The 27,875-nt window shown below is 47.6% G+C and overlaps 6 protein-coding genes across 6 annotated transcripts; all 6 read right to left on the bottom strand.

Moving 5' to 3' along the window:
- Positions 1–2,339, bottom strand: GGI43DRAFT_262011 (uncharacterized protein). The gene has a single exon (XM_083200994.1). It carries the CDS (start codon positions 2,089–2,091, stop codon positions 529–531), a length of 1,563 nt encoding a protein of 520 aa, XP_083055918.1. The 5' UTR covers positions 2,092–2,339; the 3' UTR covers positions 1–528.
- A 6,000-nt stretch (positions 2,340–8,339) lies between these two features.
- GGI43DRAFT_426020 (NADHX dehydratase) lies at positions 8,340–9,664 on the bottom strand (the record flags this gene model as incomplete). Its single annotated transcript, XM_083208583.1, has 4 exons — positions 8,340–8,465; positions 8,540–9,229; positions 9,350–9,447; positions 9,562–9,664. The coding sequence occupies 4 exons, from the start codon at positions 9,662–9,664 to the stop codon at positions 8,340–8,342; spliced, it is 1,017 nt and encodes a 338-aa protein (XP_083055917.1).
- Positions 9,665–17,860: 8,196 nt separating this feature from the next.
- GGI43DRAFT_417270 (F1F0 ATP synthase subunit alpha) lies at positions 17,861–21,959 on the bottom strand. The gene is made up of 7 exons (XM_083207402.1): positions 21,697–21,959; positions 21,298–21,455; positions 21,076–21,132; positions 20,900–21,020; positions 20,367–20,832; positions 18,404–18,924; positions 17,861–18,339 (listed from the first exon to the last, which is right to left on the bottom strand). The coding sequence occupies exons 1-7, from the start codon at positions 21,763–21,765 to the stop codon at positions 18,076–18,078; spliced, it is 1,656 nt and encodes a 551-aa protein (XP_083055916.1). The 5' UTR covers positions 21,766–21,959; the 3' UTR covers positions 17,861–18,075.
- Positions 21,960–22,800: 841 nt separating this feature from the next.
- GGI43DRAFT_417267 (60S ribosomal protein uL5) lies at positions 22,801–23,838 on the bottom strand. Its single transcript, XM_083207401.1, has 3 exons — positions 23,542–23,838; positions 23,394–23,476; positions 22,801–23,333 (listed from the first exon to the last, which is right to left on the bottom strand). The coding sequence occupies exons 1-3, from the start codon at positions 23,684–23,686 to the stop codon at positions 23,040–23,042; spliced, it is 522 nt and encodes a 173-aa protein (XP_083055915.1). The 5' UTR covers positions 23,687–23,838; the 3' UTR covers positions 22,801–23,039.
- Positions 23,839–24,378: 540 nt separating this feature from the next.
- Positions 24,379–25,726, bottom strand: GGI43DRAFT_261737 (DnaJ domain-containing protein). Its single transcript, XM_083200993.1, has 4 exons — positions 25,356–25,726; positions 25,186–25,246; positions 24,604–25,129; positions 24,379–24,487 (listed from the first exon to the last, which is right to left on the bottom strand). Exons 1-4 carry the CDS (start codon positions 25,384–25,386, stop codon positions 24,407–24,409), a joined length of 699 nt encoding a protein of 232 aa, XP_083055914.1. The 5' UTR covers positions 25,387–25,726; the 3' UTR covers positions 24,379–24,406.
- Positions 25,727–27,804, bottom strand: GGI43DRAFT_261732 (Clr5 domain-containing protein). Its single transcript, XM_083200992.1, has 2 exons — positions 27,446–27,804; positions 25,727–27,339 (listed from the first exon to the last, which is right to left on the bottom strand). Exons 1-2 carry the CDS (start codon positions 27,652–27,654, stop codon positions 26,067–26,069), a joined length of 1,482 nt encoding a protein of 493 aa, XP_083055913.1. The 5' UTR covers positions 27,655–27,804; the 3' UTR covers positions 25,727–26,066.
- Positions 27,805–27,875: the final 71 nt, after the last annotated feature.

Below are 27,875 nucleotides of genomic sequence, written 5' to 3'. Positions count from 1 at the left end.
CACTTTTTTTCCAGCATTAAAATTTCCTCAGTTTTAGACCGTATCTATACCTAATTACTTTTTCTAAAGAAAGTCACCATTGCGGCCGTAACGCGCCATATATATGCGAAATACACTGGAAGATCTGCCGACGATCATATCCTCACAATGTCTCAGTGCTGTTCCTTAGCCGATTTTCTCTTCCATCATGTTGCAGGTAAAACAAAATTCCTCCGACCTAGGCAAACCCCTTATTTGTGTTGATAGGGGAAACTATAGAGCCTCAAGTATCTCGAAAACGCCAATTGTGACAGAGACCATCTCCACAGGTATCTTTAAAGCGATAAATTAACAAAGGAAATATGTTCGTAGACTCATCTTTCTAATTTTTGTAAAATCAGAAAGCAAGAAAAAACAAAGGAAAAAAGGGAAAGGAAAAAGAAACCAAAAAAAAAAAAAAAAATACATATATATGCCATGTTTGCTTTTATAGATGGCTGTAAAACGAGAGACACCTCTGAAAGTCAATGTGTTTATGTAAAATTCAACTTATGAAGACAGCAGGCGAATATCTTGCATGGGCATAGGACCAGTCTCGTCGCAGAGCCGGTGGTGGTGGGAGGCAGGATGACATCGACGGTTACTTGTATGAATATCGATCAACATCTCCACCAAGGTCTCGGCATCTTGATGTAGAGAGCTAAGCTCTGCGCCAGTAAAGCTGCGTCCCAGCTTGCAGTCGCCAATTCTGGGCCTTCTATAGGCAGCAAAGATGATACCTCGGTTGACCTGGATATCTGAAACTGGAATATTGCCCTCACTTAAGCGACGTTGAGAATCATTTCCGGTATAAAAGGAACATGCGTAACCCCAAGCAGGCTCATGTGGTAGTGCTTCTGTATTGCGATGTTCGATCCAGCCATTATTAGCTCGCAATACCTTGTTATACACGAACTCAGTTAGTCGCAGTGGCTCTTGGTGCAGCCCATGAGCCGCCAAGAGCCGACCGAGCGGCGGCATCTCATATGAGCCTGTGGTCTGAGTATCGAAAGATCGACCACGAGGCCCGCTTGGCCAAATATTCACAACATATACCAGGTCGAAGTCATGCTTCTTTGCGATTCTGGCGGCTTCAAACGCAGCGGCGGCAGCAAGCCGACTTGGGCGGGGAGGCGTTAGTATCAAATCGAAAGGACCAGCGGGCTTAGACGGGGAATTAAAAGTTCCCATAGAGGTCTGAGAGTGTTCCGATGTGTTGTCATATTCCAGAATCGGGGTCTCAGGTGCCGACTCGGCAATATCGTCGTCGCTGAGATTCAGAAATTCATTGAAGTCAGGCTCTCGCAAAGTAGAACTGCCTGAAGCTTCAGAGGGGGGTGAGTCACTATAGGAATCATTCAACGGTGCGTGGTCAAATGACTGGAGAATCTGGTCCTCATATGCATCAAATAACGTTTTATCGAACGCAATATCGAATATTTTAGAATCAGCCAAAAGGTTTCGCACAGGCGCAATCTCGGGCGAATCTTCTGGAGTTGGTGGTGTATTGTATATAAGTGATGGAACTCTAACGCTCTGGTCAGAACGGCCGTGGCAAGATCCATTCTCTGCAAAACCAGGCGATGGAGGAGTGTCGATGCGAGGCGCAATCTGTAGGCGAAGCGGGGACTGAGATCGAGGGCTCGGAATTTCAGGCTTCTCCGTGGTCATTGCATTGAAAGCCGTAGAGATAGTGGCTACCCTCAAATCTCGGTTCGGTGGGCTAGGAAATTGATACTCGTGAAGTTTCGCCACTAACGAGTCTGACTGAGCGTCACGGAGAAAGGGTGACGGGATAGGTGAGCGACTGAAGGTCGAACGTGAAGACTGAGACCTCAGCGAGCCCAGGCGAGAAGGAACAATGTCCGGCACAGAAGGAGAGCGGCCAGTCGCCAATCGCAAGCTCACTTCTTCTCGCGCTGTCATGCGAGTGGCCGTCGGGCGAATGAATGAAGGAGAAGGAAACTGAGGCTCTGCTGGGGGGCTACCAGACGTAGCAACGGTAAGAGAAGCCAATGAAGCTTTGCGTTTGGAGCTGAACAGCCTCTCCAGGCGGTCGAATCCGCTCGACATTGTATTGCCGAAAGTGAAAGACCGAAAGAATCAAGGAACGAAGGAAAGAGAGAGAGGTGTTGTAGATAGGAGTCAGTGTCGAGGGTTGTGAGAGGATGTGTTGAGTGTCCTTGCTATTGTGTTTTGTTTTGATCGTAGACAATGGAGGCAAGAGATGGATCGTAATTTTGTGGAGGAAGCGAGGAGTGTAATGGAAATTTTGGAACGTCAGGCGCGAAATTAATAGGTGGCGGATAGAACCCCATACAAGGCGAGACGTGAAGCAGAAGTGATTCAAAAGTGAGTAGGTCAACACACTGACCACTGACCACAAGTCCACTCTGCAGCGGTTCGCCAAGGGGTGGCTGAAAATTGGTAAGTGAAAGATAGCCAGGCGGCTTGCATAAGATAAAAACGTCCAATGTGTCGCAATATTGGCGCGTGATACCCGATCTTCTCCTCGAGCCGGCAAAAGAGCGAGTGTAGCGCAAGATATGCGTGTCTATGTGCCAAGGTGATGCACTTGGCGATGCTGTGCGCCGTGCACCTGCTCGAAAGGGTGATAATGACAGGCTGGATTAAAATTGGATGTCGCAACTGGGAAGATTGCCAGCCGTGGCTAATCTTGAATTGGCACGCAGCAGAACAGGAGAAGATATCCCTATTGCAGCTTCGGTATGACAATGGTTGTCGAGTAAAAAGGGCGAGGATGAGAAGATAGGTAGGCAACTGGTGCTTGGTAGGAGTTTTTTCTTCTCTGTGCTTTTTTTCTGTGAGCGATAGGAGGTACTACTAAGCGGTTGTGACGTTCGGTGTAAGTGCAGGAAGGAGCCAACGAGTGAAGACTTCTTGCCCGTTTCGAAGTTTCAATTTCCACAGAAAAACAGAAAGAGCAGTAGCAGAAGACACAACTTGGCAAAAACAAGAAGGAGGGACTGTTTTTTTCTGGCGAGCCAAAACCCAAACAACTTGTACGAAACACAGCATCAAGAACTTCGTGGTCTAGCAGCTAGAGGGGTCGAGGGAGACCCTTTATCATGTCTCCAGGGCGGGACATGAGACCGCGCGCAGTTTCTCCCTCCAAGACATCCCAGACCCTGGGAAGTTGGTGCCCGCAGCCAAAAAGCAAGCAAACCAGATACTACTACTAGTAGTAATATTCTTCCATCTACACGGCCTCATTGGCCTCCACTTGGGCGGGCAGCAAGCCACACAACTAGCACAGCCAGAAGCAAAAACTGACCGGACACAGACCCTGGGACCAAGAGCTACTACTTCGGACGCAGGGCAGAGACAATATGCAGAGATTAGCGCCGCGGCCCACGGACGTCGACCGGGGTAGCCCTTGGTGCAAAGCCCTCGAGAAAGCAGAGAACTGACCTAGTTTGACAGCTCCGTGACGATGCATTTGCTTTGCATTTGCCTCCACCCCCGCGGCCCTCTCGAGGCTTTCTTCGGTTGGTCCTCGATCGTAGCGCGCGTCGGGCGGGTGAGACATCTGAGAAGTATCCAAGCTGAGCGACCAAGGGACCAAGGGCCAATAGACGCCACTCCATTTTAACAGGGCCTCAGACCCGAAGTATGCATCTTACAGCCGTGCGGTCCAAGACAGTACGACCATAAAAGAGAGACATCGCGGGCAATATGGATACCCTTAAGAGCACTAGATTTCCCGTGCCTTACAGTGTACATCCAATAGCCTCTTTCCCGCATCGACTTGCCACTACTGGCCTGGTATTGCTTCACTAAGAGGACAAAAAGAAAAGAAAGATGGGCCTGAACTCGGGTACTGAGACAGTCACATCTGGCGTTGAGTAGTGGCTGCTTCGGCTTGCTATACAAGTTGACAAGAATTCTTTATCTCGTCTCTCAAGAACGCGAAGAAACATTTCTGTGGGCTTCTCAGATCGACAATCCAATCTCCACTTGCCCCGATTAGATCGATAGTTTGTTTTGACGGTACCAGTGCTACCAAGGGCAATTCAAGGGAGACTCAAGACGAATTATAAGTCTAGACAGGCCAAGGGCTGCGGCCCCACTTCCCTTCATGCAAGCTACTGCCAGCATGCCAGTCTGGCGATCTCGCTGCTCATATCTCACATTCTACCTTATACGTGATAGAATTGCCCCTTCAGCTACCTGCACTCTAGCGTTGGTACTTCAGAGTCAGTCTTTGATCAAGCGGACAGGACGGTCCTGACGGGTGCCCTCCTAGTCAGCAAGAAGTACCGCTATGGCTACGTACCGCATATTTGACGGGACCACACCTCTATGCGGTTCCCGATTCTTGGATCGGGGAAAGCAGACAGAGCCATCTGTATGAGGAAATACTACCCCCAGAGCATATGGGGCTAGACTAAGAATAACAGTCACTTCGGATAGTGGCCGTAGTCTATCTTGCTATTGCGTAAACTATGGCCACGGGAGCAGCGTTGTAGTCGCTAACCAGTGCTTCACAGGGATGGGGTTCATACGTGCTACATGTTTCTTGGGTTTATTTGCTCCCTGTTTCGCCCCTTCGAGAGAGAGTTGTACAGTCGCACTCATTTCGTACCCACCATACAGAACGTCCGCGATACGACAGCTCACTTTTTTTTTTTTTTTGCTTTTCCTTTTTTCAGGGACCTACAGCTTCTGGCAGAGAGCTCCTAGTCTGCGTCTAGCACAGCTTACCGTGACTCGATATCTAGCGAGGGTCAAGCTGAAGCTACCTTCGCCGCTGCATAGAATCTATGAGGCAAGTCACAACTGAGACACCGACAGAAATTGTCTACGGGTGTTGCACACAGCAATTATTCACTTGTACCCCGTGCCTATCCAAAGGACAGCAGGGGCGCGTGAGGGGTCGCAAAAAGAAAAGAGAGGGGAAAAAAGCAAATATGTTATTGTGGGCGAGTTGTCATTTTGCCCTGCGCTGTTGTGTCAATGCCCAACTGCTAGGTAAGTAACTCGTGGCGCGGCCGCTAGCACTTCCGCGTTGACTACACGAGCTGACACTGGCAGTTTATGGCATTTGGCGTCCAATGATCTGACTAGAGTAGCCCCATCTTCCCAGACCGAGATGCACGTTGTATGCATATTGGCCTGTCCGTACTACGGATAGGCATGTAACACCTGTATGGTATCTTTTCAGCCACCGCAGTCTGAATTATTGCTTATTATCTCATCTTATCACTAGCAGCCTGGTGTAGCCGTCCATGGCTATGCAGAGGCATATGGCATATGAATGCGTATGGAGTACATCGTGTTACCAATTCGTCTAATCGCCAGCGACTTGCATAGCGAAAAGTCCTTGTCTGGTGTTACGCCGTGATTAACATGAGCTTCTCTCCTCCACTTTGATCTACGGCCCTTTCACACTGATTTCCGAGCCAGAGCATGAGCGAGCCATCTACTACTCTTGGCTCCGCTCTATTTGGTAACTGGGCTTCATGTTATTACGCTCATAGAGTGTGGCAGCACGGGTATTTGTTCTCGTATGCAGTATTCTAAGAGAGCCTACCAGTCTCCTAATATACCGACTACGGAGTGCGTTGTAAGACAATCGGGGATCCTCAGGATGACCAGGGTATGCCTGGTGCGCTTCGCTTTTGCCTCTAGCCCCTAAAACTAAGGTATCATAGCTTGAGCCCGGTAGCCTGGAGCATGATAGGCTCGCTTTGTGAGGAAAACGCCTCTTTTTAGGCCCCATATTCCGAAGTGGATTTGCATCACTCGGTCAGGTTCAGCCCGCCACCCCTGGCGCCGTGGCTTTGCGGCTTTGCGGCTTTGCGCTACAATTTGAGCTCCTTTATATGACCTTGTACAAGACCAAGTAGGCTGACCTCTTATTTGGCAGGCGCTGCTCATTTATCACATCCCAGGTGCAGTACCACGTAGTGGGCAGCTGAGAATTAGGTGGCCAATGAACAATCATCGAGTTTTTATTACAGCCAACAAGAACATTCTCCCTGCAGGTGGCTACGACCACGGAAAATCCATTGATACCCAAAAATTCCAAAGGATTTTTTTAATAAAGCACAATTTATGTGGCTACAATCTTAGTTTTATTGTTTCATTTATACGAATATAATAAGAACCCCAGTGAAAGGGGGTTGGGTGTCCATGACTAGCTGGGAACGTCGCTACTAAGCTGTCTTTATACTACACTATGCCAACGATAGTGGGTCACCACGGGTAGCCGTATGCAAGCAGGACGCGCAATTATCTGTTTACTGGTGGCTGATTGAGCTATTCATTTATCTAACAAAATAATTGGAGAGTGACAGCCGAAAAGCGTAGGAAAAACCAGTTTCTATTGGGCTACCTAGTTACAATTACGAGCAAAATTGGCGTCTTGGCTATCTGTCTTTTTAGAAGAGATTTGGCATAGACCAAGTCTATGTAGAGAAATCCCTTAAGCAGACATCTCATCTCCGACAACGATATCTTCTTAAGCAGCAGTATTGGGTTATACACGTAGGATCCTACAACGTCTTCTGCTCTTCTGCAGCCGATTACTTGCCAAAAATCGATATATTCCTCCTAAGATTGACAAAGTCCCAGTTCCTATTTACCGTGACTTTTGCAGAGACATCTTTTTAGTCAAAACCAGCCCACATGAGTATGGAGAAGATGACCGGGCTGCCTATGAGGATATCGACCCCCAGTTTCTGGACTTACTGGCTGAGGGGCTGGTTCCTACTGCTCTGTCTGAATAGCGAGAGGACTTACGGTAATATCATACACCTGCAATATGTTGCCCTATTAGAAAATGGACCTATCCACCTACGAGGCCGTGAAAAGTGAAACAAGATACTTGATCTCGGGGTGATCCAAGCTCGTTATTCGAAGAAATTCTCGCAACCAAGGCCACGTTTATTAGCCGGGTATACCAGTTTCTGGATTTCTCCTCCACAGAACAGACCAATTTTCAGTCAAAGCTCTTGATTCATATTCCTGGCTCCATTGGCATACCCACCAAAAAATAAGATAGCATTCATTCTTACTTGTTTCAAAAATACTCCGCGGGGATTTCTATATTCGCTCTCAGATATAACGACATGTTTTGAGACCACGCTATAGTTTCAAAAATTGGCCAATTCTTGAAGGTAGCGCGTGCATTGTTCCAGTGGAAGGGGTAACATGAGGCCCTGGCTCAACAAGTCTCTTCAGCCAGCTTCAGAATGGATGAATGTAAAGCAGTCGGCCAACATGTCGGATTGTTAAATTTACCCCCTTACCTTGGATGTGATATGTAGCCTAGTACTAATCCGTAGGATCGATGACATGTGGGTTATAGATCTAGATTCAGGTGTAAGTCTCTTGGTTCTGAAACGACGCCATCCGATTCAGCTCATGGAGATCTGGAGGCGCTGATCAGGTTCTCATGGTGCTACTCTCGGAATAGATCTAGAGATCTCTCGTCATACCCATGTACAGTTTCAGGAAGAGAATATGCTACAAGAGAGATAGAGAGTGTAGTCTAGTAATTAATGGGTAGGGCCTTGAATGGAAAATGTCCTTTGTGCTTCTAATCTGTTTCAAGGGAAGATATATTATGAAAGTAGATGGCCATTTGAGCCTCTGATTCTTATTGATATCTTATTCAAGATGGGTTCTTTTCAAACTGTATCATATTGTTAGTAGCTTTACTGTTTAATATATGGGGCTGTAATCCTTGCTAGCGACTTCGCCGTAAAAAGAAGAGAAGAGAAGTTCAGATCCTTTCCCTTCCATGCTGTTCGATAAGTGTCACCATTGTCTCATTATTCGCACTACCATGTGAGAGTGCGTGCATTAATACCTAATAGTCTGCGCACATGTTGCTCTTCTTTCATTTGTCATGTCTTAGTCGCATGCGCTACACATGATATTTAAAAACAGGGGAATGCAATCCCATTCAATATGAAGACTGAAAGACTGGGGATATTCCGGTGCAGATGGCATGAAGATGGTAGGTTAGAAATGGTCTTAAGATCAGTTTGAAGCGGAACATTGCTGGTGGTATTTACACACATGAATCTGGAGGCATTCTCATGTTTTCCGTATTACTATGTACTGTACGTCCTATAAATACGCATACTCAGCTAGCTAGCCACCAAGCTCTTCCGTTTCGTCAGGATATGACTGACGCTTTTGACTGGGCGTCAGGGGTTCTCTATCATTGTGCCATCTTGATGTCTATCACATGTAAATCTGCTCACAATCTAATAAGTTCCATGAATTGGGCACAATGAGATTCCAAATCCGGTCTTAATCTACATCATCTCACATAATCATTGCCATCATCACAGCCTTGCCGCATCGCCATCTACCTCGCCAAAGAATCCCAAGAAGGCGGAATGCACTTCGTCTGTCAGGTCACTCGCCTGTAAGCTTCTCCCCTTTTTGATAAATGCCAGCCGTGAACATTCCTATTTTCTCATGTTAGTGTGTGATTCGTTTTAAGAATAAGGAGCTGTATTTCCCCATCTTCTAAAAGACTTACTCTCGTTATTGCACTCCCAGCGAATGCAGCCAGGCCCATCGTCTCATCCTCTTCAAGGGCAGGTTTTTCATGGTCTTTCCATAAGCCATCATGATACGCCTTGCGCCATCCCAAAAATGTGGCCACAGCTCCGGTCAGAGTATCGCCCTGTCCGGCGCTTCGCTTCTTCCCTCCTTCGAGGTCGCTCACCAGAGTAACATTACCGTTGGAAATAAAATCATTGGAGCCTTTCTGGATAACCGTCACACCACCCAATTCTCTGGCCAGCTTTTCAACTTTGCCTGTCTCGCTCTTTTGGTCGCCGACGTCGATCTTGAGCGCATCGCATAGTCGCTTGAACTCGACAACATTGGGGGTCAGAACTGCATACTTATAACCTCTGATCACGTCTGGGTCTTTCTGTATAAGCTGCAGGGCATCTGCGTCGAGAACGACCGGCATTTTGGCCTCTCTAGCGGCCTTGATGACCCGAGCCACCGTCGCTTGCATGAGGGGATCGCGGCCTAGTCCAGGGCCTACGACTAAGACATGCAGACGGCCCAGCAGCTCGTTGATCCTTCGTGCCACTTGGTCAGGATCAGGGTCTGTCTCATCCTTCCCTGACGACTGGCGCATGAGCGGGTGCACCATAAGATTGGGGGAATATGTCTTAATGACCGCTGCAGCAGCCGGGGTGCATATAACGTGTGACTATTATGAAATCCCAAGTCAGCGGTGTGTTTACTTTATATTGAGATTCTTGGCATCTTTCCCCCTCTCTTGCCATATCGCGATTCTGAGTGTCAAAAGGCAAGGAACCATAAGCCTTACCATATCACATCCCAATCGTGCACTCGCCATGGCCGAAAAGTACGGCGCCCCGGTGTAGTCTTCGCTGCCTCCAATGACAGCAATTCGACCCAGCTGGCCTACGATTTGTTAGCCTCTCGACTTTTCTTGCTTCATCTTCTATGAGATGGTGTAATATCATGGCATATTTAATCTCTCAAGAGATGCTGCCAGTAACCATGAGGACCACGTACCTTTATGAAATGTATCGAGCAAAGGCGGAACCATCCGCCTTACCTTGCCCAACACGTTTCTCGTTGAGGCCGACATATTGGGGCCTTCTATACCGGTAGGCATTGCTGGCTGGCTCAGGATAAAGGCTTAATCTAGCGTCTGCAAGTATCAAGTCCAAATCAACTTTTTATTTGCTTTCTACACTTGACGTCATTCCGCTGAGAAAGATGGGTTTATTCCAGGGTTCCCAAGTGGAAGTTTCGTACCTTGGCTGCAATATGAATCAATGTGACATCAACAGTAGCGCGCGTAGTTTCAGAATGAGTAAGCCACCCACCACAGAGCGGTTGATGGAGGGAGGGTCATAAATTTGGGATCAGACTAGATAAGTTTCCGACAATAGGTGGTAGGTCATATAATCTACAATGGCGCTGTATATCCTGTATATAGCGAGCATATAAATGTATCGCGCTTCATGTCGTTGCTGGCCTGAAGCACTGCGTGCGATAGCTACTTAGGTACTTACGCTGTTGAAAAAAAGCCAGCTAAGCCACCACAATCACTAGCCACAGCTGCTGAAAACGAATTTCAATTGGCGGTAATTTTAACCCGCTTTTCCAACCAATTAAAAGCTTAGAAATAAAATCTCCGATATTTTCCCCTTATTTACCCTTGGATTTCCCATTTCGCCGATATTTTTCCATGTCAAATGCGCCTACGTCACTTCTACATACCTTCGGGCCCAGGGGGGGGTTTATGAGAGGTGTGGTAGTAGTTACGCAGGAGAAAATAATACAGCCTATAAGAAATATCAAACGAATCATCTTCATCCACCGCTCTTCGTCATCTGCAGCATAACTTCGCTCAAGAAAATATTTCAGATCGCCACGGTCTTCCTGAGCGGTGAGAAGGAAGCAGACTATGACTAGGCGATCCGGCAGCTCGCTGAACTTCTCCACGAGCACGAAATGCCACCGCCGCGATGCCTAGTAATAGAGCGAGAGCTTACCTTGATTAACGCGTTAGAATCTCACGACCTCTTCAAAAAGATACCTCACGTTCTGTAGCAGTAGCGCTTCAATATGAACGTCATCGCGAACACGAAGAAATTCTTCTCTAAGCCAATACCTGGCCGTCGTAGAACAGCAAGTTCCCTCTCTGTCTTAATTCTAAGTCATAGTGGATAGTATGTGGGAACTCCTTAGTTCTATATTCCACCCGTTGGCATTTTACGCTTGAAAGATCCTACATGTACCTTCCGCTAGTATCGATTTCTTAAATCTTCTATCACTTGGAGACAAGTTCGCACGCAGAAAACAAAACGCGGCTCGAATTATATAAATTCACTCTTGCACCCAATTAGCGTTATCCTCATCAACTAATCATGAGTTCAGGCTCCGCTAAGAACGGATTATTATCTAGGTTAACTCAGGTGCCATCTAACCAGTCTCTGCTGTTAGAAAAAGTGAATGCTAGTACGTCGACCCTAGACTCTGAAGTGTTAGCCAGCTCCGAAGACGAAGGAGATTATTGCTATAAAACCTCTCAAACCCTTATACAGCCTGTCAAGCCTGTCCGCCGGGCCTCTTAGTTAAATAATACATTTACACCGCTCAGCTAACCTCGCAAGGGGTTATTTGCAAGTAATTTAATGTTTCTAACCATATTACACCCCAGCACTCTATTTATTAAAACTAGAACAGGGACCTGGTAATTTTATTTTATATTCTTAGTAATGGGTTACACATTAAGGTTGAATTTTCATTAGGGAACTGGTATCTGGAATTTAGACTGTAAAGACCCGCTGATGGCTGTTAAGACTTAGCGAGGTTCTCCTGTCTCCTACCTTGACTGTACCTCCTGGGGCTGAAAGCAACTCTTTCTTTGGCCCAGCTTCGCCAGGCACCAATTCACAGATCCCCTTCTCCATTCCACTTCATCCTACGCCAAAAACCTACCGCTCGCAATCGTATTCTGCTTAGCAGCTGGATCCTGAAATGTTGCTAGGCACTGGGATGAGGCAATTACCCAGCTCAGTTGCGCACAACGTCTTTCCGTTTTCCGTACTCTGCTTGTCCTTCTCCGCACTCGGTATCATCATCACTTCTCCCCTCTGTTACGGCGTTGCCATCTTAGTAGGCGTCCTATAACTTGTTTTTGGTGCACTTCGAGAGTGTCGCCATCGGCCATTTCGAGCTATAGATTCTGAACAAAGGAGACGACTTTATTAGTGACTGGCACAGGTTAGTGGAGACCAAATCTGAGGAGACATTAACAAAAAAACTCAACTCGTTCATAACCTTAGGCTAGTATAGCGGCGGGGTTACGACCTATTCCCCCGAGATCTAGATTAATCCGTAGAAAGAGGATATGGTACGCTGCTTTATTGATCGTTATCCTCATTTGAGCCGTATCACAACCTCGGTCATGGAGCCATCGCACGCGAGTCTCAAGCGCTTCCCTTAGCAGTGCTCCATTAGTGATCTCCAGGTGGCATTTATGAGATTACAACTTTTTTATTTCTCCAAACAGTTGAAGCACGCCTTAAGACACAGCAAAAAAGAAACAGGGTCATCGTACTCTCGAATTTTATCCTACAAGATATCCGTTTGCTGGTTCCTCTCCGTACAATCAATCCTCTAGTGGATCAACTTCATCTGATTCAACGGGGGATTAGCTTCAGCCTGCTATTGCACAATCTTAACCAAGCATAGAATTCTGCGCAAACGCGTTTCTTGAGACTCACCTTCAGAACCCACAGCCAATCTAGAAGAGCCAACTTAACCCTCAGTAGTGGCGGGAGAAAAAGCAGCTGATCAACAAGAAAGAAGCTTACGGGCGCTCCTAGACTTTCCAGCTGTGCAGTAACAAGGCTGCCCTCACGGTGCTGTTGCGGCTGAACCGTCACATTAACGAGGAAGAGGAATAACCTTAACGAGCCGCCTTCACTCACAGTTTGAGAGAGTTGAAGCTGAAGAGAGGGCCTCAGCACTGCCCTCGCGGCCCTCCACAGCGCCGGCAGCGGCGAGCAACCGGCTCAACACCAGAAGTCACGGTCTATAACAAATACAGCAGCTTGCCGATATCTTCATTCTAGGCTAGCCGCAACCCTGAGCCTGTCAGCGCACCATTCAGTCGATCCAACCTATCCCAAGCCCTCTACGTGAGGCTGCGACCGATAACGAATTCGCTGCCGATGAGATTAAATTTGAAGATCATTTTGATGCCTTGTGCAGCACGCCGAGCAGCCAGCTTACGCTGCCAAAGGTATATCAGGAAATAAGGAATTTTCCTTGCCTATCTTGCATTTTGATGTAAATCACAGCAATTTCAGCAACATTAGGAAAAAATGCCACATCAAATATGGCGTAGAGGGGCATTGGAGAATAGAAATGGAGTGGGTGCCGGACAACCTTTCTCTACAAGAGCAAACATGTATCTGGGTTTTAGATTAACAAAAAGTTACCCACTGAAAGGAGCTTTTATTAAAGAGGAGGAAAAGGATTTTGCGACAACAAAGAAATTTTATTCTTCTACTTTTCCATGAAAATAATAGCAAATAATACGATGCGAACTATTTGATCCAAACCTTAGCAATACCGCCATTCTTGACAACTTCTCAATTTCTTTCGCTTCAGCTCTTATTTACCGAGTGTCAAGCAAAGAAACTTATACTCGGGACAAGCGTGGAACGAACACTTACCTCTAGAGTGCTTATATTTCCAACCTCAACCTAGAAAAGCGTCGTTTACCCCTTTTCTAGTGGCGGAAATACATCAATAGCCCAGATAAGAACGCCATTCGCAATCAGCATGACCAGATCATAAGCAACTGAGACAGTCATTGTTCCACTTCCAGGTAATGCAATGATAAAAAGAAAACAGAACATGATCGCGTGCGAAATTGGAAATGGAAGTATATGATCTAATGCAATAGAAACAAAGCAGAGTGCTAAGAGTGCTATAAAACGCGACAAAAAAAGTCTTTACATGTTCAGGCCGCTGAAGGACAGACAGCCTACAAAAGCCACTCTTGAGGATGGCCAACTTCAGCCGAAAAGTAAACGAACGGATTCTTGCTCTATTTGGAAGCAACTTTAACAAGAGACTGGCCTTGCTGAGATCGAATGGTTGTCCTCCAAAAATAATTCTCAGGGGACTTATTGTTCTAAATAGCCATAATGAACAGATCTGATTACTTCCAACCCGCGACAAAGCCGAGAAGAATGCTCCGAGGATAGGTCAGATCATTGGATACCATCCCACACGGGCACTTTTTCAATGCAAGTGAAGCGCATCTAGTTGATCAAGAAGTTCATATCAACTTCCATTTCATCATTTCCTGGCTTGTTTAATGAGGATACCACAGCCTGGACTTTCCTCTTTCTAGGCCGAGACGAAGCGGGTGCGTGAGATGGCTTGGAATCTGATGTTTGAGAAACCCCAAGATGCTGACTGGCTATTTGGAAACGAGACGGCGGCAATGACCTTTTGCTGCTCGCGGATTTTGACTTTCTTTTCGTTGAGAATGTCTCGGAACTTCTGAAAGACGGTTGTTTCATCCTCTTGTTTTGACGTTACGAGCTCGTCCAGCTGCGCCTTTAGCTCCGTCACGGTGGTTTCAAGCTCCTTAGCATAAGCGGTTTAATTCAAGATTGCAATGAACAGCAACTGTTCCTCCTTTACACATGAAGAAGCTGGCTCAATCCTCCACTTAAAAGTATAGGGAATTTTGAGAAAGACATTACTGCTTACGAAGCAGTACATTTCTACGGGAATGCACCCCGTTTTCCCGAGCTGACTGAAAGCAGAGAGAATGGCTAGATCAATTAATAACAAACTCACAGCTTCTTGATCCGAGCCCGACGACACTAATGGGCAGTAAACTTCGACTCGAACAACCTGCTAAAAGCTGCCTAAAGAGGAGTCGAGCACGCTGTAGTTACAAGCGACTTAAAAGTCTCACGAGTGGACAGTGCACCATCGAGAGGAAGATGGAATAAAACTATATCTAGGGTTGGCTCTGGCATCAAACCAACAACCTTTCCAGTGTTAGTCAAGGGAAAACGGGTTTATATCGTTTACCCACTGTACGGATCATTGGATCGCATCTATCTGGGATAGGCGAAGAGGATAGCTCTATGTGTTTGGCACACAAGGCAAAGGGCGGGCGATCCAATGCCGGAGGCTGGTAAATGTATAGGCTGGATTCCCAAGACAAGCCGGCTATGTCTGCCTAGTCCCATGCTTTAAGCAACCGGAACACTTGGAATGCGGCTACCTTTACTTATTCTGGATAATATTAACCCTGAGAGGATTAATAGGAGTAATGGTGGCGGAAATCAAAGCCTGGAATCTTACAACAGTGCCTCTCAAGAACTGCAAAAGCAGCCCGCCACTAGCGAATCATTTACTCTCAGGCTAAGATTAGTACCTGTTTACAAGTATGAACGACGATCAAATAGCGCTGAGGCCAAAGTGATAGAATTCCTACAAACCATAGCCGGCAACAAAATCGGCCTATGCCAATTAGAAAACCCCTATCTAGACTCCAAAGCATTTCGCTGTCCCTTAGGGCAGCACTTGGCCATTTAAGAGAACTGATCGCCATTTTGTGCACTACGGTCACTCCTATCTGATCTTGCACTACTCCATCCCTTACATATACACCGCACTCTTCCATCTTTTCACGCACCTCTCTCTTTCGCACATTCAGCTTCCCATCATTCATCTTCACCCAGTCTTTCAACACTGCCACTGTTCATCAACCAAAATCATTCTGCCACCCAAGTTACAGTGGTCGCATCCAAGGCAAAAGATACCACACTTTATGACAACAAGCCCACTCGCGGCTGGGATGCCGCTGCTCACGAAGCACTTTCTGTTGACGGCCAATGGACATAACCAATAACGCGACAAAGAAACTGCACCAAATTCGGAGGATAGTCGCCCTTAGCGGATAAAGGCTGGATCTGGGCTAGCTCCTCTTCGGCAGCGGCCCTGATTTTACAGAAGTTTCCAACGTCTGCTATATCTCGCGAGCAGTTTGCAGACTGCACGCAGAATTCCCATGGAGCGCTGACATGCGCCGCTTATGGCTTACGAACTGAACCCCTAACTACGGCCGTAATCCAGAAAGTCCATGATTCTTCCTTAGCGGACCACCCAGGGAAAAACACTACGTTCTACCTGCTCCAGCAAAGCTATCACTGAAGGTGGTGGTGATCAACGGGAACTTTGCTATTTTGAAGCAGCCGGCGCCGGCCTTGAAGATTTTTGACGATATCTGGGTCTCTGATGTGAAGGAGTGGTTTGTTGGGATTCTAGGACGCCGGGTTAGTAGCTTTTATATAGATAACTGCAGGGAGAAATACTAGAAGCTTGTCTAACCACCAGCGCGGGTGGATGAGGTCTTTCGTCAACGGCTGCCCTTCTAGGGTGACCTTCTTGGCGATGTAATAAGCGTAGGGAATAGCAAATTGCTGTGTTACGTAGCAGGAGCTCTCACAGAGCGGCAACGTTGTGTTTCCCTTCACAGTAGCCTTAGTGCGGTGATGCTCTTCAGCAAGAAGATTAATAGCAGCGTAGCTGCTTGCGTTGTGAGTGATCTTAGCCAAGTCCGGCTGATATACTCCTGCCGCAGCTTTATCTCGTGCCTCGCGGCTGTCTAGAGATAATCTCGCTCTTTTTCCGCGATTATTTGAATGGGGGCTTTGTGAAGATAGAGGAGATCGCCTATGCTGGTTACCAGATACGATTTGATATTCTTATGGGCCGTTTCTGTAGGACTATTTGTTTTTTTGACTAAAATTTTGATAGTATTTGATGCGGCACTGTAGAAACTGATTAGTCCAGGGGAGATACTCGCTCACGAGATAGTTTATGATCGCTTTTTGGCGCTCGCTATAGGTGACGAGGAGCTGTGCCCAGGCTGCCTCGAAGTCATCCTCTTCCTCAGCGTACACGACCTTGTTCCACTGATTTTTGAGATCCTCTTTGCTATACTTCTCTGCGGGCGGCTTGCTAACTTGGATAAGAGATGAAGCCGAGTCTGCAGCAGGCTCTGTGGCTTCTGTGGCCTCAGGGCTGGCGAGTTCATCAGCCTCAGGGTCAAGCGCATCGTCAGAGTTGTCCTTCTTCCAACGCGAGGTTATTTTGGCGTGGACGTTCGCGTTGTTGTGATAGAGGCACAGTTGCTGCTGTTCCTCTGGGAATACGCGTTCCAGCGCGTTTTTCAGTGCCTTTTCCTTATCCGTGATGACAATAGAGGGCGGCGGGATCCCTAGTTGTTGCTGGAAGTCATTTAGCTGGTCACATAGCTAGCATAGCCCTCTCTCTCCTCTGTGTTGATGAGGCCGAAGCTAAAGTTGGCGACAGACTTCTGTTCAGTGACCCGGTCTCTTGGAATAGATACATCTTGAACCTATTCGTCTTATCGGTATTATCAAGTCCAAGGGCCTCAGGGAAGCGCTTCTACTGAGCCTCACACCAGGGATACGTTCAGAGGACGGCCGTGATGTTGTTGTCTTTGTCATATCGGATGAAGTGCCGGAGGCCTTGCTGTTCCAGGAGGTTAACCTATTGTTGAGTGGGCGTGAGACCACCATGTTGCGCGTGCCGGATCGCTCGGTGATCGTTGGGAAGGGAATAGCAGGGAGTTAACCCAGTTCAACGGCGTGTTAAGCTTGACTTACGCAGGTGATTTGTGTTCACCGTCGTAATCCATCTTTGGAATCGGTTTTATATGCTTGGTTGTACTTGGAAGTTACTGGTGCTGCTTACGGTGTGTACCACTCGGGCTCATAACTGTTGGAACACTCGGATTGGTGACATAGAGCATATAATAGATGTTACAAAGAGCCATTTATTGGTACAAAGGGAAATGCCGTATCGGCCAGGCTCCTGAGGCACCGCAAGCTCCTGAAGCAACCCAAACCCCTCAGACGGCCCACACTCCTGAGATAGCCCACACTCCTGAAGTAACGCATGTCCTTAAGCATCCCACGATCTTAAGGAAGCACAGGCTCCGGAAATTACGCTTACGTCTATATAAAGCGAGAATTCGAGCTGTTGAGAGAGAGCTATTTAGTGAACCTAAGGGAAGTGTACACCTAAAACATAGAAGTACATTCTAACATAGAGTAATATATTGAGAAAGGCAATTTACATAGGACTCCTCTACGTCTAAATATAATAACTGGATATAGACGGACAGATTGAAAAGAAAAAGAAAAAAAAAAGCAATTCAGCCATCATCAGTTCAATTACCTGAAAGTTATATTATATACTGTAAAAACAAGAAGATGGATAAGCAAGGACGTTCATTGAGTAATATATTTATATTTTACAAGTAAGAGTATAACTGGCGTGTCTCTATTATTAAATAATAGCTCTTACATCCAGCGCAGCCATGAATTGTTTTTATTACCCTCCTTCATTTTAATGACACTACCAATAACCCATTGATATAGGCAATACCATCCTCCAAAAATAACCTGGCTCTATCATTATTGACGCGCTACAGATATTGGTTATTTAACCGAGGAAGCTCTTGACAAAAGAGGTGATAATCTCCTTGAGTCTGTTCTCGAGGTCCTTGCTCAGGGCACCCTCCTTGTCAATGGTGGCGAGCAGCTCAGACTCGTTGGTCTTGAGGTGGGCCAGGAAGTCAGCCTCCCACTTGAGGATCTGATCGACGGGGATAGAGTCGAGGTGACCGTTGATACCGGCGTAGATAAGGGGAACCATCTCGTTAACAGCCATGGGGGAGTACTGCTTCTGCTTCAAGAGCTCGGTCAACTGTAATCACAAAGTCAGCTATCGTCTGGGAAATTTAGCACGCATATACAGGGAAACAACTTACACGCTCACCACGGGACAGGGTCTGCTTGGTAGCAGCATCAAGATCGGAGCCAAACTGGGCAAAAGCAGCAACCTCACGGTACTGGGCCAAGAAAAGCTTCAGAGAACCAGCGACCTGCTTCATGGCCTTAAGCTGGGCAGCGGAACCGACACGAGAGACGGACAGACCGACGTTGATGGCAGGTCGGATACCCTTGTAGAACAGCTCAGACTCCAAGAAGATCTGGCCGTCGGTAATAGAAATGACGTTGGTGGGAATGTAGGCAGACACGTCACCACCCTGGGTCTCAATGACGGGCAGGGCAGTCATGGAACCGCCACCGTGCTTGTCGTTGAGCTTGGCAGCACGCTCCAGCAGACGGGAGTGCAGGTAGAAAACATCACCGGGGTAAGCCTCACGTCCAGGGGGACGACGGAGCAGCAGAGACATCTGACGGTAAGCGACGGCCTGCTTGGAGAGATCATCATAGATCACAAGGGAATGTTTGCCTGTGTCTCGGAAGTACTCTCCGATTGATGCACCTGAAATAAATGATTAGATGATTAGTATTAAGTGTTGCCAAGACATGTGATGAAATGACTCTGAAAGTTGAAAATAGTGAAAAGAAAAGAAAAGATGGTAAACATGAATGATAGATAGAACAGTACTACATGAACTAAGCCACTGGGCAGAAATGTAGTCAAATGAAAGTAAAAGAAAAACTAGTCGCTGGTCATGGCAGTAGAGGAACCAGTAGCAGCAACAAAGGACCTGGGAACAGCAGTAAAGTAGCTGGTAATCTTATGAGAGGACCTGGTAGTTGTAGCTGAAGACCCGGTAGTGGCAGCAGAGTCGCCGGTAGTGGTAATAGAGGACCCGGTAGTAGCAGTAGAGGCGCCAGTAGAGGACCTGGTAATAGCGGCAAAGGCGCTGGTAATGGAATGAGAGGACCTGGTTGTAGTAGCAGAGGCGGCGGTAGTTGCAGCAGAGGCGGCGGTAGCTTTGCGCAAGTGTTTGATGGATTTCAGGTGTTTGTCAAGATGGCCCTTCATATTGAAAGGCTTGTCGCAAGTAGAACAATAATATGCCCTGTTTGCTCTACTCTTGGCGTAAAATCTCTGTGACCTCATTGCTTCCATAGATACTTGCTTGGGTTTGCCGCCCTGGCTAAGCCGGAGTTGTTCTGCGTGAGCTTTGCTCTTGAGATGATTACGTAAAGCTGTTTTTGTTGCGAGGTTGCGGATACAGATTGAACAGCGGTGTCTCCCAGATGCTCTAGCTCGAGCTCGAACACCAGAAGCAATCTCACTCACTCTCTCTGGGTTTTGTCTTGTCCATGCCATTTTATCTCTTAGCCTGCGCGCAAGAAACCCCTTCAAGTGAATTGCTTTCTGTCTCTGCACATATTGCCGGTCAAGCTCAGCAAGGCGTGCGCGACGCTTCTCCGCATTCTCGATGAGTTGCTCATCGGTCATGTCCAGGTCCTCTGGCAGCTCTATGAATGAAACATGACTGCAGAGAGCCAGCCAGCTAACAGATTCTCTTTGCCAGAGTATAATATTCTCCCCCGCTTTATCAGCAGGATGTAGGGGAGAGGGAGGTGCGCTGTGAATGAGGTTGGAATTGGAGGGAAGGAGATGCGAATTAGGCGAAGATTGCGCTATCGCCTTCCCCTCCAAAACCTCCCCCCTCCCCTATGGATAAAAGAGAATGATGACGCGGAAGATGATGAGGAGGAAGGAAAGAATGAGAGAGTGGGAAGGAGGAGAGAGTGGTTAAATAGAAGAGGTAAAGAGGGAGCACGTGAAAATCATGTGAGAAGACAACGCAGATTCAGAAAAAAGGACAAGGGATGAAAAGATGGAGAGAAATATGTGGTATGAGAAGAAGTTAATTAGCAAAGGAAGACTCACCTAGAAACAAACTGCGTTAGCATAGCCGTATCTCAAAAGAAGGAGGGTGAAAGAAGAGGAACAAGACATACCAGTAAAAGGAGCAATGTACTGCAGAGGAGCGGCCTCAGAGGCAGTGGCGGCGACAACGATGGAGTACTTCATGGCGTCGTTCTCCTCGAGGGTCTTGACGAACTGAGCGACGGTGGATCGCTTCTGGCCGACGGCGACGTAGATGCAGTAAAGCTTCTTGGTCTCGTCGTTGGTGTTGTTCCATCGCTTCTGGTTAAGAATGGTGTCGAGAGCGACGGCAGTCTTACCAGTCTGACGGTCACCAATGATCAACTCACGCTGACCACGGCCAATGGGAACCATGGCGTCGACGGACTTGAGACCAGTCTGCACGGGCTGGTTGACAGACTTGCGAGGCAGGATACCAGGAGCCTTGAGCTGAGCACGGCGCTTCTCCTTGGCGTTAAGAGGACCCTTGCCGTCAATGGGGTTACCCAGAGCATCGACGACACGGCCGAGCAGCTCAGGGCCAACGGGGACGTCGACCTTTGCAGGGGGTTAGCTATCTTGTTGATATAGGCAAAAGCTGAGAGTGCAGCTTTATATAACTCACGATTTCACCAGTTCGCTTAACAGTCTCGCCCTCCTTGACCAGACGATCAGAACCGAACAGCACGACACCGACCTGGCCGGCCTCGAGGTTCATGCACATGCCCTTGACACCGGAAGCGAACCTAGACTGCGTTAGATGCAAGTTTCCTCAAACGTGGAAGAGACATCTCTACATACTCGACAAGCTCCTCAGCCTGGACATTGGCCATACCGTGGACACGAGCGATACCATCACTGTGAGCTCCAAGTTAGTAAAATGAACAAAAGCATAAAATCCCATAAGCTGTCTCTTTCTTTGTGCTTCTCCCGTCGCATGCATCTCAAAAGTGATGTAAGGTTGCGTTCCGAGTTGCTGCTTCGAGGTCCCAGAGAGTAGCCTAAAAGGTGGCCTCCACATACCCAACAGACAGGACACGACCGGTCTCAGCGAGACCAGCCTCCTCCTGGACACCGCGGATTCGCTGCTCGAGGATGGAAGAGACCTCAGTGGGAGAGGCCTTGGCGTCGGAAGCGTAGGTTCGGACAGCGTTGATGGCAACCGGTGCGGCATTTCGAGTCTATTTTGGGTAAGAGAAAAAAAAAACATGTTAGCCGAATTCGACCAATGAAAAAGACCATGGAGAACCCCGGCAGGCTCAAAAAAGCTCAAAAAGCTTGCTCTGCGATGCTGGCAAGTCGATTACATGTTCAATTGAGCTTGCGAGTCCAGAATTCGCAGGTTTGCAGGTCGATGCTCGGGGCCTCCAAAATTTTCTCTCCCCAAACGGTGGTTTCCGGGCGTGCGGGAAAGACACTCACCACAGAGACTCGGCCAGCGGCGACGGCGCCAACAGCGCGAGAGGACTGGCGGAGGGCGTTTCGGAACATCTTGAGGGGTATCTGGAAGGCCTCAGAAAAGAGGGAAAGCAATTGCAGCTACGTGCAATTGGCAGAGAGGGGGGATTGGAGGGTTTGTTGATGCTGCCTTTTGCTAAAAGAGCAAAATGGAGATTTTCGGGAGGAGATGGAGAGAAGCAGAGTCTGTGAGGACCAAGGTGGGGGCTCGGGCTGGCGGGTGCGCCAATCAGGGCCGGGTGCGCGGTTTTGCTGGAGTGGGAAGCCGACGCCGCCTTAACAATTTTCCATGGGGCCCGTTATTAATTAGGATTGCAGGCAGGTTTTACTAGCAGGTAGTTGAGAAGACTCGGGTCTAACTTAGTGAGGATTTTTTCTCGCTCTCCCGGTATGTGCCTATGCCTGAATCGAAGACGCAGTCTTTTGTCTCATCGTGGAGAAGCTGACTAGGGTGTTGTTCTGGAAACAAGATCCGATATGATATCAATGAATTTGTGGCATATGCACACGTGCAGTTTTGTGTAAAGCTTCTCTCTTTTGTTTGAATACTAACAACTGATATATGAGGGAAAAAGTAACCCGCAACTTCCAGAGTTGTATAATGATGTGAATGTTAATTTATAGAATGAGATTGCGAAGAAAGGCTGCATTTGAGACAATGAGCCATATATAAAACCAATTCAATTCAGTGATGCAATAAACCTCAATGGTCTCAGTGATGAAAAAGTATACCATCTTTAATCGATCAATGATGAAGAGGTAGACGATCTTTAATCGACTATCGGAGGATTGCTTTTGATTCCTTGATAAGTGGCCAAGAAAATTTTGTGCCGTATCAACCCGTATACTATTCTGCTTGCACTGAACGCAGCAGCCGTTTACGCTTATATGGCAATACAGAGACGATATGGTTCATCGTTGTTGATTCTCAGGGTATTCAACAGCTTGCTAAACATATATACCGCTCTCGTTGGAAGGAAAGACATATCTACAAATCAAAATGGGACATTCAACACGAACGTCATCATTCAAGTAAGCAAGCAAGCAACAAGACAAGCTTCGCCAATGTAAAAAAAAATGGTGCCATCACATTGCAGGGGCAATATACGTGAAGCCGGCAGTACGCCGGTCGGTCTCTAAGGCCGTTGCTCGACTCAAAAGTGTTTTTGGTACGAGCTGATGTAAAAATCAAGCGGAAGAATACATGACCATATATGATCCCTTTTTACCCCCAAATGTTCGCCGTGCCCATTTCCTTAAAGACAAGAGAAAAAATAAATTTAAATTGTTTTGATGATTTTATCCGTTTATCGGACAATGCCATCGAAGCGGCCCTTGAACCACTTGACGGTCTCGTCGCGCTTGATACGGTGAGAAGCACCGATCTTGCTCTTCATGCGGCGGCGGCGAGTGACACGCTCACCAGGGCGGGTCATGCAGCAGTAGAAATCCATGCCGTAGATACCGATGGAGGGGTCGTACTTGATACCAAGATCGATGTGCTCGCTGATACCGAAGCCGAAGTTACCGGTCTCGGAGAAGTTGCGCTTGCGCAGCTCGTACTCCTTGACCTTGAGGCCACGCTCAAGAATCTCCTCAGCCTATTCAGATGGGTCAGCTAAGGCTCAAAAAAAAAATTGATTTTGGAGAATTTTATTTACCTTGGGGCCACGGACGGTAACGTGGACAGCAATCTTTTCGTTACGACGGATACCGAAGGTACGGACGGTGTAACGGGCCTTGCCTGTAATGGTATTGATTAATATTTTGCCCTCCTTCTTGATGAACATTCATTTTTGGTTGACATACTGTAGACGGGGGTTTGACCGGACAGCTGCTCAAGAACCTTGGCGGCACGAGTGAGTCTGTCACCAGATTCACCGACGGAGATGTTCAGAACGAGCTTCTGAATCTTGAGCTCCCGCATGGGGTTGCTGGTCTTTTCGGCGGCCATTGCTGCGGTTGTTGATCGACGATGTCTTACTGCTGCTGCGTCGGAGATGGGCGAAAAGTTGAGGTTGGGCTAAGGCGAACGATTTTGTGAAGGCTGGAAAATTTCGAGGGTTTGTCTGCCCTCAAGCGAGAGCACAGAAAAGCGGGGTTGTATTTCCTAAAATGGGCTAGTGCATATGCGTCGCATCGCCGCTAGGAAGTTCCATTTTAACCAACGTAGTTCAAGCTTCAATTTGCCTTTACTAGCAGAGAGTACGATGGAAGCACTAAAGTTTACGCCTTATAAGCGCATAGTAACTAAGTATTGATTAAGTACTGATCAATAGCGACACCGCTTCGCCTCCCAACGCAGCTGGGCGATATCGAGCCTCGGGATTGACCTAGCAGCAATCACGTCCAAGCAAAACCATTGACAATTCTAGCGACTATATAATGCTTGTACGATGGTAAGAAGAGACATTGAAATCAAACCAAGCCAATTTCACTATGAAATTGGCGATATTTGGTAATATTTTGCTACCTAATACTATCTACATAGTTATATACTGGTGGCTGAAGGGTATGACTCGTTCGTTTCCATTGTCTCATATCTTATTCCTCGTAAAAAGGCAGTCCACTCGCGACTTGTCAATCAATAAACGTCATTCGTATCACATAAAATCCTAAGCTTCATTTTGTCAAAGTGCTTCTTTTCCCCCCACAATTGGCACTTCCTCAGCATTCACGGCGGGCTGGCAACATGGCTGAATACCTTTGCAGCCAGCTGGCTCAACAATCTTGCCCTGTCATCTTGAGGAAGTTCCTATATGTATATTAGCGCTCAGGGAAATCTGAACAATCTAGTCAGTCTCAGAAGGATCTGAGATGCAGTAGCACACCGCAGAAGCGGGTGTGCAGCCAAACGCATTCTGGCCTTACCTGAAAGACTTCGTAAACGCTCTTCCCCTTGGTATCTCTGATCGCTCCGAGTCGGTTACCGGCCACTGCTCCGGCAAGCAGTCCGGGGACATTGCCCACGATGAATCCCAGAGCGCCGCCACTTACAGCACCTACCATACCCCACATGGTTGAAGGGTTACCGCCTTGTTGGTTGTTGGGCGTCCTGCCTTCTGAGAACCCCTCGTCTTGCATCATTTCCTCAAAGGCGTCGCTGAACTGTGCATCCTCTGTAGCTTGGCGGCCACCAGGGGCAGTTCCGCCATTCTGGTTCTCAAAAAAGTCCCATGCCCACGAATAGCCTTGTCCCGTAGTGTCATCTGCTTCCGTAAAGGGATCTGACGCCGGCGAGCGGTGGTAGTATCCTCGCTGTGAGTCGTACTCTTGTCGTCGGGTAGGGTCTGAAAGGGTATAGTAGGCATCATTGACGAGTTGGAAGCGTCGTGTCCTCTGTTCTCGCTCTGGTGAGTCATTGGCGACTCGGTCTGGATGCGTTTTCAGGGCAGCACTGAACAAGATGGCTGTCAGTCACCAACTTACCAGAAATTGGGAAGGGTTACATACCGCTTATACGCATCTCGAATTTGAGCTGCCGAGGCTTTCTCTGAAACCTCTAGAATGGCGTCTGTATGTTGTGCATTGGCTTAGTAAATTGTGTTCATGTCCAAGGTGGAGAGATGTCTCGTCTTGAAAACAATGGCGGGGAGAGCTTCTGCATCGTGGCGTCGACTTACAGTAATCAGGCGGTGCTGCGTTTCTTGTCATTTTGTCGATGTATGGATGTGTTTGATTTGAAGGAGGGGAAACTAAATTTCAGGGTCTTGTCAAGGGTATTTAAGAGTCCTCCCTAAAAAAAGAGAACTAAAGGGAATTGTATAGGTGCCCGATGCAGGTTCGGCGCTGCAACCATGCAAACCCAGCGGTGATTTATCCAGTAACAATGGCGGGCTCACGTCAACGTCATGTGGCGAGACGTCTATGTGGCTGGAACCACGTTTGCGCAACGCAGACCAGCTCCACAAACAGGAGGTCAGCAGGTACTAGCTTAGCTTAGCTACATGTATCCTGCGAGACTAGCTGTTATAGTATACAAAGCGGTGCAGATAATAGAGTGTAAAAGCGTAGAACGAATTCATACAGTGTTTTGAACAACTGGCCGTTTTTTCATAGTATGTACTGATAGTACTTATATAAGTAGAAATAAATATGTAGCCATTGTAAAATAAAGATGCTGCTAAAGGCACCCAACCAATACTCCAACTTCGCTTCTACCCAAACATAAACTGCCCATCAAGGGGTGACTCTAATGAAGCCATTCTCGTAGTAATGGCGCGTTACGAAAAATCAATCCCACCCGTCGGTGCTTCCCAAAACTGCCATGTTCTCGTTACTTTGTCTCTCAACGCCAACTGACCTTGCGATCCGTATTCTTATCATCCACAGTCTCAGCCTGGGATGTCGTGCAAATATTGTTGCGCCCTGGTGATGGCGTCTTGGGCGACTCGTAGAGCGTCTTCTATCTTGCCGACCTTGTTGTAGTAAGCCGCAAGCACCCACATGTCTCGGATAACCCGCAAATTGGTGCTCGTTCCATGCGCAGCTTCTCGCATGTGAATGGCATATTTCAAATTCTGTTCGACCTGGTCCCACGCCTCTCTGCTCTCGCACAGCCTAGCCAGCATCTTGCGGGCATACGCATGGAATCTGGCGTTTGAAAGTGCTCCTGTTTCATACTGCGTAATATCGAGCAGATCCAACGCCATCTGCTCCGCCTTCTCCTTGTCATCTAGATCCATCTGCGTGAATTCTAGCATGAGAGCGTCGACTCTCAGTTTTTCCACGTTATCATCACTCAGCACGGGCTCTTCATGATGTCCCAAGTTTTCAAGAGCTTCGTACATAATCTCACGTCTGTTGGCCAGCCCATTATTCCGACGAAGCTTTGTCCGGCCATCCCAGATCAACTGCTCGTATAGCCAAAACTCTTGAGGTGCGGATGATTTAATGTACTCTGCAAGAAGGTCGACGTTTCGTAGCCATGCTTGTCGCAATAGGTAGCAGATGAACTGGCGACCTTCTTCAGTTTGATAGTCGCAAGCCAGGAGTTGTTGAAGGATGCGGATGAGAGGATGATTTGCTGGAAAGCGTTGCCTTGACAGCACAAGCGCATGTCTTATAAACATGCCAAGAAGTTGTAAATGCCCTCGGTCGATCATGTCATATATTGTGTCAAGAATATGCCAAAGTAGGTCGGGATGGTCTTCTGTTAGGACGTATTCTAGGACATAGAAGCCCTTTCTAGCCGCCATGCCTGCAAGATCGCCCTTGCCGTAAGACCACAGGTCAAAAACCAGCTCAAACGTCCGGTACATGGTGCGGCTATCTTGAGGTGGCTGGTTAGGGGTGGCAAGATACTGGGACATGGGATCGGACACTATGCGATAAGTCTCCAGTTTCCCTGAGCTCCATGATAAGACGCCGTTTAGAATAAGCTCCAAGTCTGCGAGGGGCTTGAATTGGGGATTTGGGACCAAGTCCAGGCCGGTAACTGTGGGGGTCGCTGTCCTTGGTACCTCCTCGACATCGTCATCTTGCTTTGACTCGGTGGAAGAAGAGGTTGTGGATGAGGGGGTAGAGGGAGTGGTTTCCCCGGGCGATTTGCGATATGCTCTTTTCCTAATGTTCCACTTCTTGAATCTCTTTTTATACATTTGCTCGCTTTAGGTATTGGGTTAGCACTGGACTAGTTCATCGCCTCGTGTATCAAATCTCATATTTTTCTTGCATATATATGGGAAACAAGCAGCGAATAGTGTCCACTCACGTTGCGGCAAATCCATATTTAGTCTCCATTATGGCCATGATCTCATTCAATTTTCGGTTGTCTCCTATGTATAACTTCTCAATAAGGTCCTTCTGCGCTAGCCATTCTTGTTCCGTATGCTCCTTGACGCTCGGCCGCTCAACCACCGGCGGCGAATTGCCTGGCAGCCGCGGAGCCAGCGCCGGCAGACGAGGCCTGGCGGGAAGCATGGCTGGAGGGATATCGGCCACAGGTGAGTAGTGCTACAGGTAATGCTATTGCTATACTGCCCAAAGCGAATAACAGCTCTTGAACAGACAAGACATGGCCATCCGTATGGCCATGATGGGCCCTGAGTGGAAGACAAAGTTGGCGCAAAGTGAGCGAAGCTAAACGAAAGTCCTGGGCCAAGAAGTCCGTCGGCTGGAGGCAACGATGTACCTCGCTACCT

The sequence above is a fragment of the Trichoderma evansii genome (assembly GCF_050947405.1).
Source record: "Trichoderma evansii strain SZMC 28006 chromosome Unknown GGI43scaffold_30, whole genome shotgun sequence".
NCBI lineage: Eukaryota > Fungi > Ascomycota > Sordariomycetes > Hypocreales > Hypocreaceae > Trichoderma > Trichoderma evansii.
This window is presented reverse-complemented; position numbering and strand designations above follow the sequence as displayed.